This window comes from Elephantulus edwardii, unplaced genomic scaffold (genome assembly GCF_000299155.1).
Source record: "Elephantulus edwardii isolate Elephantulus edwardi_28Jun2011 unplaced genomic scaffold, EleEdw1.0 scaffold00038, whole genome shotgun sequence".
Classification (NCBI taxonomy): Eukaryota; Metazoa; Chordata; class Mammalia; order Macroscelidea; family Macroscelididae; genus Elephantulus; species Elephantulus edwardii.
This window is the reverse complement of record NW_006399788.1, coordinates 15,791,640-15,808,252: the sequence shown is the minus strand read 5'-3', so window position 1 is coordinate 15,808,252 and position 16,613 is coordinate 15,791,640. Positions and strand designations below refer to the sequence as shown.

Below are 16,613 nucleotides of genomic sequence, written 5' to 3'. Positions count from 1 at the left end.
ACATCTTCTTACTACTGGGCCACCATCTAGCTTAGAGAAATGCTGGTATCTTACACACTTTATAAAATGACTGAAATCAGGCTAACTAACCTTGACGCTAGATGGCAACTTTTGCCTTTCTTATTGTACTTTTATCCCCAACCCCTTTATTGTTCTTCTGTTTATTCACCAGGGATTTATTGAGAGTAGAATATTTGGAGACTCTCATCCCTAGATGCCGTTTTTCATAATTTCTGTCTTATTTCATCTTGGTCATCAGTGACACTACAAATTCAAAAGAATAAAGAACACTCCAGGAGAAGACATGCATGGCTTATATAACACTGAATGGGAAAACGATGAAAATCCTCAGGGCACTCCTAAAACTAAATGGTCCCCATAAACTAGAAAACTCTAAGACGCAAACTTGAATGCTCATAAACTCAAAGGCTCACAAAACTTTAGTTTGAGATTGTTTTCAAGACCATTTAGCTCAATTTACTTACTTTAAAGATGATGCAATTGAGGTCCAAAGAAGTGCATTCATCTGTAAAAGGTCACACATGTATTCCAGGAATATTTTGGTCATAAAATTTGCAATAGAACTAAAAGTTTATATTATCTGGCATTTTCTTTGTGCCTTTCCTGCGCTCAGTAAATGCTTATAGATTGCACTCTTCATGCCATCTCCTGGAATAATAAATATGAACAACACAGTCTGCCCCTTCAGCAAGTTCATAGTCCAGGGAAGGAGACATATGTAGTCACATAGACATAACACAGCAGGATGAGTGCTGCAATACAGGGCTGTGCAAAATGCTGCCGGAACACAGGAAAGAGAGCTCCACCCTCCTTAAGGGAACCAGGGAAAGTATGACCTAAGGAGTGACTTTTGAGCTTTGCCTTGTGTGGTGTATGGTGAGGATACATGAACAAAGATGAAGGGTCAGAGAAGACATGAGATGTTTGAGGAATTGTAACAAATTTAGGGCCCTCTACTTGGGAAGATGTATTGAGCTAATAAAGAAATGGCTTAAGAAGTAGACTTAGGAGTCTCTGGGCAATAGAGGAGACCTGGTGGTACAGCAGTTAGGCACTTGATTGCAAACTGTAAGGCCAATGGTTCAAACCCATCAGCCATTCCAGAGGAGAAAGATGTGGTAGTCTACTCTGGAAGGATTTACAGCCTTGGACACACTACAGGTCAGTTCCACTTTGTACTGTGAGGTCACCTGAGACAAAACCTGACTCATTGCCAATGGGTGATTATGGTGTGAGTAGCACAGTTAACACACTCAGCTAGATAACTCAAAGTCCAGATGTTTGACTCCACCTAGAAGTGCCTAGAAAGAAAGTTTGTTAAATGCCTTCTGAAAAAAATCAGCCATTGAAAACCCTATAATGCACAGTTCTACCTGGACACCTGGAGTCACCAGAAGTCCACTAGAATTGAAGAGGAAGAGGGAAAGAGGACATTGCACCACATCTGATTGGGTTTTGGTTGGCACCTCCAACTGCAAGTGTCAAGTTCAAGAGTATGGCACCTGCCCACTATAGGCACTGTGCAATCAGTCAAGATTCTTACAAAGGGGAATGGCATTTAAATGAATTTAAAGTTTGGAACCTAGAGGTCAAAGTCACATCGTCTGTGTTGTTTGAATAGATGCCTCTCTTCTGACTAGACTGTAGTCTTTGAAATCAGAAACCATGGTTTTGTTTTTGTGGTCCTTTGCTATTCAAAATGTGGCCCAAAATGTTGAGGGGGCTTGTTAGAAATGTGGACTCCTGGGCCTTCAGATTTTAACAAGATCTTCAGGTGATTCGTATGCACATTAAAGTTTGAGAAATTGTTGTTGTGTGCCCTGGAGTCAGAACCTACTGACAACTAATCCTACAGTGGCTGAGGCTGTAAAGCACACAAGAAAAGACTGTCATACTTTCTCCTTGTAACAGCTGGTGGATTCAGACCCTCTGTCTTTGGGTTGGCTGTGCAACTCCTTATGCATTAAGGCTCCCCAAAGTCTGAGAAAACCTACCCTCAAAAACTTATTTACACAAAGTCAAAGCTTATGTTTGTTGAATCAGATGTGAGGGACAGAGGTCACAATTTTCATGGCAATTGGATTTATATTTGGGTAGTTACTTCTCCAAATAACTTGATGAACTGTATACCAAAAATAAGTAGTAGGAGGCATGTTATTTGTTTTATTTTAAATCTCCCCAAAAAGTCCAAGGAGATCTGTATAGTAAGGGGTCAGAATTGGGAAAATAAGAATCAGTCAGGCTACATCATATGTTGGTGATGAGCATAAAGGAAGGAAAGTTGGAGGGGATGGTGCTTTTGTGGAAGGCTGGCCTGATCCTCCTTATGGCCTTTGCCCCCAGAATGAATACTTGCACATGAGCAGCCTGAGGAGATTTGTGGAAGAGCAGTTACAGCAGCTCGAGAAGACCATCAGCCAATGCTTTGCCCTCATAGAGCAGCCTCTGCAGAAAGGAGTAAGGAATGCCAGGACTTCCTATCGCAGGACCCTCGGCAGATGCCTGGTGGTGAGTGACACTCCCTTTCCCATAACTTCTCAAAACAATGGAACGCTAAAAGGGAACTGGAGAAAGTACACATTGCATGTGAAAAAGCACATGTAGGGGGTTGTGCAACTATGCATTTCAGGGACCAAGGAAAGAGTATGTGGTTCAGCACAAGAGTGTTGGAATTTAGGATTGGAGGGTCTAAGCTTGAGTTTTGACTCCACCAAACATCTCCTGTGTAACTCAGGCCAAGTCCTAAACTCATTTAAGCCTCTTGTTTTTCTTTTCCTTTTGTGAAATGGAGATATTAAATACTTGCCCTATCTCTCTTATAAGGTTGACATTACATATAGATCCCATCATACAATGTTAAAATATTTTGTAATTGCTCACTTGACATTTCAATTTTTTCTGTTTGGTGGAGTTTCTGACAGATGAAAATGGGCATGCCACTTTTAAAAACTAAGACCTATACAGTATTAAAGGAAAAAAAAAACAGGTCATGAAGAGTGAAGCATGGTGGATGATATTGGTCACATGGCAAGGGTAATACAGACATGTATAGCTCTGGAAGTGTACATACAGAATACAATGTCATAGTTTCATATTTTATATATTGTCAGAGTTGGGAATTTGGAAAATTAGCCATGAGAGAGATGTGAAAAGATTGAGTTCTTGCATTTCTGTAGACTTTTCCATATCCAATGGATAATGCTTTCTAGAATATGGCCTTAATTTCTTCTTGTTGTTGTGTGTCCTTGAGTCAGAAGTGACTCATAGCTGACCCTCCCTCCAGTTTTCAGAGGCTGTAAATCACAGCGGAAATTACCTATCTTCCTGCAGATGAGAAGTTGGTGGATTCAAACTGCTTGCCTTTAGGTTGGCAGTATAACTCCTTACCACTGGGCCACCAGTGCTGCCATAATAAAAATACCACAAGTGGGTGGGTTAAGCATAATAGAATTTATTTTCATAGAGTTTGTTGTTGTTGCTGTATGTGCCATGAAGTCACTTGGCGACTCACAGTGACCCTATGTACAATAGCCCTGAACCCTGCTCTATCCTGTGCCAACCTCGCTGTCACCAGCACACTAACTCCCACTTCCCCAACCACTCAATCAATCCATCTTATCTAGGGCCTTCCTCTCCTGTGCTGTCCCACCACTCTCTCAAACATGATGTCCCTCTCCAAGTACTGGTCCCTCCTTGCATCATGCCCAAAGTATGTCAGACTAAGTTTCAGAATCCTTGACTCCGAGGAGCACTCCAGCTTCACCCTCTCCAGGACAAACCTGTTTGTTCTCTTAGCAGTCCATGGTATATTCAACACTCTTCTCCAGCACCACAGCTCAAAGGCATCAATTCTCTTTCTTTCAACCCTAGTCACTGTCCAACTCTCCGATGCATAGCTCGCAATTGTTAAGACTATAGCCCTGATCAGTCACATCTTAGTCTCCAGCCTAATGTTGTTAATCTTCAGTACTCTGGAGAGGTCTCTGGCAACTAACTTTCTCAGTGCAATTCGTCTCTTGTTTTTCTGGCTGCTGATCCAAGAACGTTGACTGTAGAGCCAAGCAAACGAAAACTGTTAACTATCTCAATCTCTTCACTGTCGATCAAGATGTGGTAAATTGGCGCAGTGGTGAGAATCTTTGTTTTCTTGATGTTGAGCCTCAATCCGTATTGAAGGCTGTAGTCCATGACCATCTGCAGCAAGTGCTTCAGGTCCTCCTCAGTTTCAGCAAGCAGGGTTAGGAAGCTGAATATCAAATTAAAGGATCCGTCTCTAGGGGGAAATTCTCACTATCTATTCTAGGAGAAAAGCATTGTCTCAGCTTTTTTTCCTCCCCCACCCCTCCAAAACAGAGAACACGTTTATTCACACACTTCCTTTTTTTCCAGAGAACTAAGAAAGCTGTAAAAACCCCTGGTGGTTCTTTGAAGTGTTGCTTGAGCAACAACTGTCACTCTACACTGACAGACAGGACACACACCTGTCTAGCCCCACATTCAGACTACCCTCTTCTTATTTTTTTAAGAAGAATGCTTTGATTTTTTTTTTTACATACATATTGTAACACGTCAATGGATTTCCATGAACAAACACATTCCTTTAACCAGCGCTCAGAGCAAACAACATCCCTGAAGCCCTTCCATTATGCTCCCTCTCTGTCATTCTAACAAGACAGCTTAGCTTTGTTTATGAATATGAAAAGATTGTCTCGGCTTTTATAGCATTGCTCTCCAAGTTCGTCAAGGGAGCTGCATTTGTCTTCTCTCTTTCCTCATTGTACTTTCTTGTCCCTGTGCCCAATATTTTTGTTCTTATAACTCAAATTAGATTAGTTTAAAACACAGCTACATGGATATAGCCTCATTAACATAAGGAAGAAAATCTTATTCCCATATGGAGTTATAGCCACAGGTATAGGGGTTAGGATATATAATATTACTTTTGAGAGACATAATTCAGTCTGTAAAAGATATTTTCTGAGTATCATCATGTTTGTGCATAAGTTTGTTTAAACATCTAGATTAGTTGTTACATGCTAAGATTAGGATGAAAGGCAAGATGCTTCCAGTGTAAAACAAGCAAACCAAACAGAATCGCTAAAAGGATAAAGAAAGTGAACTGGAATAATTCTAGAGTCATTGGAGAAGGGTGCTAATTTTTGAATCCATGCAACCTGGAACAAGAGTGTCTTTCTACAAAATTATTGTCAAGAATAAAGGAATAAAAGACCATTATTTGAATGGTTTAAGTATGCATGTATCTAAGTATTTATATACAAATTCATTTATTCAGCAAACATTGACCTTAACAAACATCAGCTCTGATGCCAGACACTGTGCTTGGTTTTCGGTGTGCATTCCACAATAATCCCATCGCCCTTATGCCAGTTCCAGCTCAGCCCTACAGAGGACGTCTGTACCATTAGATTTCTCAGGTTGCAAATCTTCTCTGGGACAGAAAGCTTGATCTTTCTCCTGCAGAGATGCCTGTGGATTCAAACTGCCAAGCTTTTCATTAACTTCCCACCACATAGCCTATTGTGCTGTCAAGGTTCCTTTTGTATGCTTTGTCTTAATTTTCAAAAGAATTCTATATGTTAAACATGTTTATGATTATGATTTTACTTTGCAGAGAGGCTAAATATCTTAACTCATGGCCACTGTGGAATTCATATGGTCTTCCAGCTTCGGAGCCAAGGTTCTCAATCTTTATCCTTGCCTGCTGTACCCCCTAACTGCACTTTGTTGTTGTTAGGAGCTGTGCAATTAACTCCGACTCATAGTGACCCTAAGTAAAACAGATAGAAAACCTCCCTAATCCTCTACCATCCTCACAATCTCTGTTGTGCTTAAGCCTATTGTTGCAGTCACCTTGTCCATTCAGTTAATTGAGGTTCTCTTCCTCCACTGTTCCAAGCATGATGTCTGCTTCCTGAGAGATGGCCTCTCCTATGATCAAATGACCAAAGGATGTGAGACAAAGCCTCACCATACTTGCCTCCAAGGAACACTCTGGCTACACTTCTTCCAAAACAGATTTGTTTGTTCTTTTGGCAGTCTATGGGATATTCTATGGACTGCCAAGAAAACATGGTTCTGTCTTGGAGAGGTTGAAACCAAGTCCCTCCTTGGAGGCTAGGATTTTGAAGCTCCACCTCACATACTCTGGGCATGTGACTAGAAGAGATCATATTTGTACAGAATTTTTTTAAGTGACCCAACAGAATATGATCTCTTCTAGTCAGTTGCCCAAGTAGCTGTCCTCCAAGTTTCTTAGCCTGCATGAGTTTGTGCAGGGCTGCATCCATTTGCTGTAACTCTGAGTTGCTGGAACCTTATTTTTTGCCAATGCCTTCAGTGCCGCTCTGATTTCTTCCTTCAGTACCAGTGGTTCTTTGTCATAAGCTACTTTCTGAAATGATTCTGTGTAGACTAATTCTTTTTGATACAGTGACTCTGTGTATTTCTTCAATCTTTTTTTTTGTATTTCTTGCATTTTTCAATCTTTTGTCCGTAGAATCCTTTAATATTGCAACTCAAGCCTTAAATGCTTTCTCTTTAATTTTTTTTTTCCAATTTGAGAAATGCCACCATTTTCCCTTTTGGCTTTCTAACTTCCTGGCTAGAAAGTCTTTACCTTGCTGGCTTTTTATTAACTCCAAGTTAATAGTTGTAAATTATTTAGTCACTTATAATTGGCAACTGGTGTCCTTGGGTAATGTAGTGGTTAAAATCCTTGATTCTAACCAAAATTTTTTTAAGATTTTGTTTTTGGTTTTTGTGGGTTTTTTCAATTTTTTTAAATTTTGCAGTTGCATTTTTATTTTTTTAGTAGTTTATTTTAAAAAAATGTAATACATATTCAAACAAATTCTTTCAATTTCCCTCACTGCCCCCTGCCCCATCAAATTGCACAACCCAGTGATTAATCCCCTCTTCCGCCTGTACATCCACATCCCTCTGCCTCCAGCCTCTCTCACCCCTCCTGGATGCTTATACTCATGCTACAATAACAGGTTCTAAACAAAATCTTAATGATTCAAGTCCACCCAGAGGTGCTTCAAAAGAAATGTCTGGTGATCTTTTTGGAAAGATCTTTCTAAAAAGTCAGCCATTTGAAACTCTTGGGAAGACAGTTCTACTATGACACACACGGGGTTACCATGAGTTTGAATCAACTCGACAGCAACTTGGGGCTGGTAGTGGTGATTGCTAACTATAGTTGTTATGTGCCATTGGGTTACCTGAGACTCATAGTGAACTGATGCACAACAGCTTAAATCCTGCTTTGTCCTGAGCCAGTCCTTGTGACTCTGACCCATCTATCCCCTTTGTCTTGGTCACTGTATCAGTTCATCTCATCTGGGGTCTTTCCTGTGCTCTGCCTCTACCTCTACCCTTCTGAGCATGATGTCTTTCTCCAAGGATCGATCTCTCCTGACTACATGCCCAAAGTGTGTGAGGCAGAGCTTCAAAATCCTTGCCTGCAAGGAGAAACTTGACAGACTTGTTTTCTTGGCAGTCCGTGCTATGTTCAAGACTCTTCTCCAGCACCAAACTCAAAGGCATTAATTCTTCTTCTGTCGTCCTTAGTCATTATCCAGCTCTCTAATGCATAACAAGTAATTGCGAAGACCATGGCCTGGATCAGGTGCATCTTTGTCTCTAGACTGACATTGTTGTTTCTCAGCACTCTGGAGTGGTCCCTGACAGCAGATTGACTCAATGCAATTAGTCTTTTGATTTCCTGACTGCTGGTGTCAAGAGTGTTGATTGTGGAGCTGAGAAAGCAGTAACTGTTAACAACGTCAATCTCTTCTCCATCCATACTGATTCTGCCAATTGCCCAGTGGTGAGAATCTTTGTCTACTTGATGTTGAGCTTCAGTCCATATTGAAGGCTGCAGTACTTGACCTTCTGCAGCAAGAGCTTCAGGTCCTCCTCAGTTTCAGCAGGGTTATGTCATCTGCATAACTCAGATTGTTGATGGATCTTCCTCTAATACTGATGCCACGTTCCTCCTCATAAAGCCAGCCTCCTGTATGATTGCTAACTAGCTATATTGTAATTGCAAACGAGTATCAACTGTAAGAGTAATAGGAGCTTTAGCTGCACAGTAATTAAGTGCTTAACTTCTAACCATGAGAATATTGGCAATTTGAACATAGCAGCTGCTCCATGGGAGAAAGCTGAGACAGTCTACTTTTTTAAAAGATGTACAGCCTTAGAAACCCATGGGACAGATCTATTCTATTTTATTGGATTACTGTGTGTCAGAATTGTGGTTTTGGCAAAGAATATTTGGTATACTATGGACTGAAAGATAACAAAGCAATCTGTCAAAAGAAGTGCAACAAGAGTGCTCCTTAGAACCAAAGTTGGTCTCAAGTATTTTGGACATGAAGAGGAATAAGACATCAGGATCAGAAAGAAACTCATTAATAACTTGCGCTACGCAGATGACACAACCTTGCTTGCTGAAAGTGATGAGGACTTGAAGCACTTGTTGCAGAGGATCAAAGAATACAGCCTTAAATATGAATTGCATCTCAACATCAAGAAGACAAAGATTCTTTCCACTGGACTGATAGGCAACATTTTGATAGATGAAGAAAAAATTAAAACTATCAACAACTTCACCTTACTTGGATCCACCGTTAACACCCTTGGTACCAGCAGTCAAGAAAAGGAGACATATTACACTGGGAAAGTCTGTAGTTAGGGACCTCTCCAAGTTATTGAAGAGTAATGATGTTAGTTTGAGGACTAAGGTGTGTCTGATTCAGGCCATAGTCTTTCTGATTACTTGCTATGCATCTGAGAGCTGGACAATGAATAAGAATGACAGAAGAAGAATTGGCACTTTTGAGCTGTGGTGTTAGAGAAGAGCACTGAACATCTCATGGATGGCCAAGAGAACAAACAAGATATGTCTTGGAAAGGGGCAGCCAGAATCAGATGTCTTTACTTCCAAGGATTACTTTAGTTGCAGTTTTCCCAAGACCTATCTGTTTGTTCCTTTGGCGGTCCATGAGATATTCAGTACTCTTCTTCAATACCACAACTCAAAGATATCAATTCTTCTATCATAAATCAATAGTAATTAATTAAGTAAAATATAATGTATATGAATGATTGTATAAATTATAATGTACACGTACAAAACACAATACATATTAATTTCTGTATGAAAACCAATAAAAAATTTTAAAAAGATGATGGAAGGAACACATAGAGTCACTATATCTAAAAGAATTGGTTAGCACTGAACCATTCCAGGAAGTAGCACATGCTCAAGAGCCAATGGTAATGAAGGAAGAAAGTCAAGCTGCGATGAAGGCACTGGCAACACATAAGGCACAGAAGCTGATGGAATACCAGTTGAGGTATTTCCACAAACAGATGTAGGCATGAATTTGCTCACAAGTCTATGCCAAGAAATTTGGAAGACCTGGCCAACTGACTGGAAGATTTTCATATTTGTTCCCATTCCAAAGCAAGAAGATACAACTGAAATGATCAAACAGTATCATTAATACCACATGCAAGTAAAATATGAAGGTTCTTAAAAAATTATTGGGTTAATATATTAAAAGGGAACTCCAGAAATTCAAGCTGGACTTGACAGAGGCATATCATTGCTGTTGTCAGATGGATCTTGGCTGAAAGCAGAAAATACCAGAAAGATCTTTGCTTATGTTTTATTGACTATGTAAAGCATTTTACTGTGTAAATCATAACAAAGAATGAGTAATATTGAGAAGAATAGGAATTGCAGACCATTTAATGGTGCTCATGCGAAGTCTGTATATAGAGTAAGAAGCAGTTGTCCAAACTGGACAAAGGAACACTGCATGGTTTTAAATCAGGAAAGATATGTATCAGGGCTGTATCCTTTCCCCATACCATTCCATACCTTATACTGAGGAAATAATTTTAAAAATCTAGATCATATGAAGAAGAATGTATTAAGCTCATCAACAACCTAATTTATGCAGATGATACAACCTTCCTTGCAGAAAGTGAAGAAGACTTGAAGCACTGAAAAACATCAAAGACTACAGCTTTCAATATGGATTACATCCCAACATAAAAAAACAAAAAATTCTCACTACTGGCTAAATAGGTAATATCATGATATTTAAAGAAAAGCCGACATTTTTAAGGGTTTCATTTTACTTCAATTCACAAACATTCTTGAATAGCAGTAGTTGAGAAGTCAAAAGATGTGTTATATTGGGAAAATCTGCTCTGAAGTGCTAAAGAGCAAGGATATCAATTTAAAAACTACAGTGGTGCCCTGGATACAAGCTATGACATTTCCAATTGCTTCCTGGCATCTGAAAGTTGAACAATGAAGAAGGATGACAGAAATAGAATCAATGCCTCTGAGTTGTAGTGTTGTTGAAGAATACGGAATACTCCATGGAGTGTCAAAAGAACAAACAAGTCTGTCTTTGAGGAAGTGCAACCAGTTAGCTCCTTGGAGGCAAAGATGGTGAAACTCATCTCATACACTTTAGGCATAGTGTCAGGAAGGGTCAGAGAAAGAGAAGAAGCTTCTCAACAAGGTGAATTGGCCCAGTGACTATAGCAATGGGCTTCAGCATGTTGGAGACCATGCAAGATAGAGCAAGGTTCAGATTTGTTGTCCATGGGGTTGCTGGAAGTCATAGTTGACTCATGAACACATAACAACAATATAGCAATCTAGATTAAATTGCAGTGGGACTGAGGTCCAGAAGAAGAGGTGGCGTGGGAGATCAGTTTACCCTAGTTGCTCTGGTTGTCCTCCTCTGCAGCTCCCTTGCTTGCCTCCATGTGTAGGGGTTTTATTCTCATACTGCTTCCTTCATGATGGTGAAAGGTTGGAGTTGGTTTTTGGATTCACATCTGTGCACATAAACTTTAGAACAGAGTTTCTCAGGCTCAGTACTAACGATCTTTTGGATTGAATAATTGTGTTTTGAGGGACTGTCCTGTACATTTGCAGGATACTTATCAGCATCTCTGTTTTCTATCCACTAGATACCAGTGGTTTACCATCATCCCTCCCCTATGTTGATGTTGTTATTATGTAACATTGAGTCACCCATGACTCATAGCAATCCTATGTGCAATAGCTCTGAAACCTTCCCTATCCTGGGCCAGTCTCACTGATTCTGACACGCCTAACCCCATCACTTTCATTACTGTGTCAATCCAGCTCATCCTGAGTCTTTCTTTCCTGTGCCGTCCCTCCACCTTTCTGAGCATGATGTCCTTCTCCAAGGACTTGTCCTCCTGGCCACGTGCCCAAAGTATGTGAGACAGAGCTTAAAAATCTTTGCCTCCTAGGAGCAACTTGTTTTCACCTTCTCCAAGACAGACGTATTTGTTCTCCTGGCAGTACATGGTGTGTTCAATGCTCTTTTCTGGCACCACAACTCAAAGATATCAGTTCTTCTTCTGTCATCCTTAGTCATTGTCCAGTTCTCTAATGCATAACAAGTAATTACAAAGACCATGGCCTTGATCAGGTGCACCTTAGTTTTTAGAGTGACGTCACTGTTTTCTAGAACTTTGGAGAAGTCACTGACAGCAGATTTCCCCAATATCTTTTGATTTCCTAACTGCTGATGCCAAGAATGTTGATTGTGGAGCCAAGCAAGCTGAAATTGTTAACAACTTCAATCTCTTCTCCATTCAAAATTGTTCCCAGTTTAGAACCATTGGTAGGAAAGAAGGGGAGTTATTGTGCAGTTGACTTGACTGCAACTCATAACAACCCCATGAACAGCAAATCAGGATCTTGTGCCATTCTCATGATCTCTGTCATGCATGAGCCTGTTGTTACATTCACTATGTCAATCCATCTTACTGAAGTCTTCCTTTCTCTTACCCTCCGCCTTTCCCAGGGAGCTCTGGTAGCCTAGCAGGTAAAGGGATTGCATTGCCAACTCAAAGGCATGCTGTTCAAATCCACCAGTTGCTCAGTGGGAGAAAGATAGGAGCTCTCTCTCCCCTGCTTAGGATTGACAGCCTCTGAAAACCTGCTGGAGGGGCAGTTAGGAATTGATTTCAACTCGAGGGCACATGATAACAATATCAGCCATCTTTCCCAGCATGATGTCTTTTGGTTGAACGGGAGGAAGAAAGGAATGGTTGTTTCTGGAAACTTTCTCATAAAAATGAACAAACTATAGCAAGTCTTCTAAATGTTTCTTTTTTTCTATTTGGATCACATACTTATTTTCAAGTTAATCTTTGAAATCAAGAGAATTCTTTATACCACATAGTTAAGGCCTGTGTTAGATGTTCCACTCTAAGGCCAGAGATAACATTAACTTTCCCCAAAGAGAAGGACAAGGTGGGGTACAGCTGTTAACTACCAGAAGGGGGAATGGGTGTTGGTAAAGTTATCGCAAGACAGATAGGAGGACAAGGAAAAAAATATTCTGCAGAGAGTGATATCTTATTCCACCCTATTCCTGCATTTCTACCTGCAAAAGAATAGGGGCCCAAGAGAAGTATACTGACATACTTGAGCCCACTACTGTAGTCACTGTGTTAATTCATCTGGTTGAGACACTTCCCCTTTTTTACTTTCTGTCCACCTTTCCAAGCTTGACGTCTCTCTTCAAGAAATAGCCTCTCCTAGCAAAATAACCAAAATATGTGAGATGAAGTTTTGTCTTCTTTGCCTCTAAGCTTTGTGTCCAAGGAATACTCTGGCTGCACCTTAGATCAGGTCAGTGAGTTTGAACTTAGAGAAGGGTCTAGCAATGAATGACCTCATCAAAGCTATGTATTGGTTAGATTAGTGTCCCCATGAACTAGGAAAAGATCAGACATAGAATACAGTTAGGGCCTAATCAACAGTTATGGTAAATGGAACAAAATTAACAATGTGAGTTGGGGAGGAAATGTGAAGAGAATGAGAACTTTCAATAGCTTAGATATGAGATGTGGAAGAACCAAACAATAAAGATGATAGAGAATATTTGTACCTAAAAGAGGTAAAAACTAATAATAATAAGGAAATGAGAAAATGAGGTTGAAGAACTAATCTCCAGATGGAAGGAGGAAGCAGTATGTCCAACATTAGAGATTATGTATTTAATTATTGCTCCTGGAATAACTAATAAAATGGTGAAACTAAGCCCTAGAGAGATGTGAAGATGAAGACTTCAATTTGATGGTCACTACAATCATTGATAGCTCGGTATATGATAGTCATGTATAGGCATGGGTGATATTGAAAAGAGTAGAAAGAAGGGTAACTATATGAAATAACCTTATAAAAGAGTTACTTTTTTGGGAGAAGCAAAAGGTGGAAGGAAGAGAGCAGAGGATTAATCAAGAGGTATAAGGAGAAGACAATAATACCTTGAAATGAAACATACTCTGAGAATAGCACAATATCAAGAAAGCCAAGGAATAAGCATGGATTGTGTTAAGAAGGAGATTTTCAGACGTTCTAGGAGGTGAAAGAACAGGAAAATGAGGACTGGATTTAGCCATTGAGGTTGATTGTGATAGCTGCTTTGATAAATCCCAAAGACCACAACTTCTGGTGTTCATGCTTAGATGGAATCTCCTCCTATATTGAGCCAATGCTTGTTTCTGTGACCAAAAGAGTATTACAAGAAGTAACTGTGTAGGATTTCTGAAGCTAAACTGTAAAGGACCCAAAATTGTGGCCCCTTGGATCACTTACTTCAGAGAGATATCACTTGGATCACTTACTTCAGAGAGATATCAGCCTACGTGTGGAAAAGAAGTACTGTGGAGAAGTCCATGTGGAGAGGAGTTGAGCAATTCACCAAGCCAGCCAAGTAAATGAGCTGTCTTGGAGGTCAATCCTCCTACTACATCCAGATGACTGTAACTGGACACCTAACTGAAATTCAGAAGAAATCCCAAACCAGAACTGGCCAGCCCTGTCAAATTCCTGACCCTCTGAAACTGGGATATGATAAACATTGACTTGTTTTAAGCCAACAAGTTTCGAATAATTTGTTTCATAATAGTAGAAAACTAAATGACCCTGGAGAAAAATTGCACAATGGTAGAAGAACCTAGGTCATGAGAAGTTAAGAAGATGTGGTACTGAGAAGACGAAGGCATATTCATCAGAGATATTCTTTTGAGATATGTTCTTGTGAAAGGAAGGAGCAACATCAGCTATCTTCAGGTTTTCACTAGAATCTCACCCACAATTGTACCCTTTCTCATCAGTCTTTTAATGGCCTATTTCTCTGAGATTACAAATGTTCTCAGGGAATTCCTATTTAACAACAACTTTGTCACCAGATATTTAAGCAAACACTTATATACTAATATAATATCTTTGCATAACATAGAAAAAGAAACTGTCTAATAAGAGCTTAGGGAGCTCTGGTGGTATCATGTGGTAGATGTTATGCTGCTGAAAAGCCGGTAGTTTGAATCCACTAGTCACTTGAAACAGGAGGCTGTCTGCAGCTTCAGAAACCAAATGGAGGGTTACCATGAATTGGAATTGACTCCTTAGTAGTGAGAACCAGAGGCTGGTAACATCAAGGACTGTAGTCTTCAATATGGATTGACGCTCAACATCAAGAAGACAAAGATTCTCACCACTGGACCAACTGGAAGCACCAAGATGGATGGAGAAGAGATTGAGGTTGTTAACAGTTACAGCTTGCTCAGCTCCACAATCAACACTCTTGGCACAAGCACTCAGGAAATCAAAAGACAAATTGCATTAGGTAAATCTGCTGTCAGGGACCTTTCCAGAATACTGAGAAGCAACAATGTCAGTCTAGAGACCAAGATGCACCTGACCCAGTCCATGGTCTTCACAATTACTTTCTATGTATCAGAGAGCTGGATAATGACTAATGATGATAGAAAAAGAATCGATGCCTTTGAGTTGTGGTACTGGAGAAGAGTCTTGAACATACCATGGACTGCCAAGAAAACAAATAGAACTGTCTTGGAGAGGGTGAAAACAAGTTTCTCCTTGGAGGCTAGAATTTTGAAGCTTCGTCTTACACCCTTTGGGCATGTGGCCAGGAGAGACTGATCCTTGGAAAAGAACATGATGCTTGGAAGTGTGGAGGGACAGCGCAGGAGAGGAAGACCCTGAATACATTGATACAGTAACTAGGGCAATGAGGTCAGTGTGGTAGAGTCAGTGAGACTGGCTCAGAACAGGGCAGGCTTCAGAGCCATTGTACATAGGGTTACAATGAGTTGCAGGCAACTTGATGGCATATTACAACAACACCATTCATATAAAATTATTTCCCTCCAATCTTGATGCCATATTCTTCTTCATAAAGTCTGACTTCTCCAAGGATTTGCTCAGCATACAGACTGAGTAAGTATGAGGAAAGGATAAATCACTGATGCATAGCTTTCTCAATTTTAAATCATGCAGTGTTCCCTTGCTTTGTTCAGACAATAACTCCTTGGTCTAGGAACAGATTTGGTGTAAACCTAACTAATTAAGTGCTCTGGAATTCCCAATAGTCTCAATGTTAGCCAGAGATTGTTATAATCAAATGCCACTACATAGTCAGTAAGACACAAACAGACATTATTCTGGTATTCTTTGTTTTCAGCAAGGATCCATTTGGCATCAGCAATGATATCCATAATGTCAGAGCATCTTCTAAACCCAGCCTGAACCTCTCAGTGTTCTCTGTCATTGTACTGTTCTTGTAATTTTTGGATGATCTTCAGCAATATTTTGCTTGCATATGATATTAATGATAATGTGTTATCATTTCCACATCCTTACTTGCTGAAAGCAAGGAAGACCTGAGGTATTTGCTACAGAGGATCAAGGACTGCAGCCTTCATTATGGATTTTATCTCTACACCAAGAAAATAAAATTCCTCACCAATATACCAATAGGCAGAATTTTGATAGATGGAGAAAAGATTAAAGCTGTCAATTATTTCATCTTACTTGAACCCACAGTCAACACCCTTGGTACCAGCAATCAGATCAAAAGACATGTAGAGTTGGGAAAGTCTGCTGTTGGGATCTTCCCAAAGTTCTGAAGAGCAATTATGTTGGTTTAAAGACTAGGATGCCCTTGATTCAAGCCACAGTCTTTCCAGTCACCTGTTACCTCCAAGCTTTGTCTCCAATATTTTGGACATGTTAGGAGAGGCCATTCCTTGGAAAGAGAAATCACATGCTTGAAAAGGTGGAGGGTCCTCAAAGGAGAGGAAGACCTTCAGTGAGATGGATTGTTACAGTGTCTGTGACAATGGGCTAAAACGTATTGGAAATGACAAGGATGGCATAGGATAGGGCGTAATTCAGATCTATTGTTCTTAGAGTCATTGTGAGTCATACTCAACAGCTCTCAACAATATGATATCATATGATATTGCATTTTAATGATCTTTGAAAGTGTTTACAGTTGTTATTAGGTTCTATCTCATTAAGTATGGCTCATAGTGACCCTATGAACAACAGACCTGAACTCTGTCCTATCTTGTGCCATTCTCATCATCTCTGACACACTTGAGCCCATTGCTGCAGTCACTATGTGAGTCCATCTCATTAGAGGTCTTCTCTTTGTCTTCTTGACATTGAGCCTCAATCCATA

The 16,613-nt window shown here is 40.0% G+C and overlaps 1 protein-coding gene across 1 annotated transcript in view; it reads left to right on the top strand.

Annotated features, from left to right (window-relative positions):
- The window catches only part of NUGGC (nuclear GTPase, germinal center associated), a 135,343-nt gene that overhangs the window by 100,746 nt on the left and 17,984 nt on the right, over positions 1–16,613 (top strand). The window contains exon 15 of the mRNA XM_006884928.1: positions 2,365–2,529. Within this exon, the coding sequence (XP_006884990.1) occupies positions 2,365–2,529 (165 nt within the window). The remainder of the gene's footprint in view (positions 1–2,364; positions 2,530–16,613) is intronic.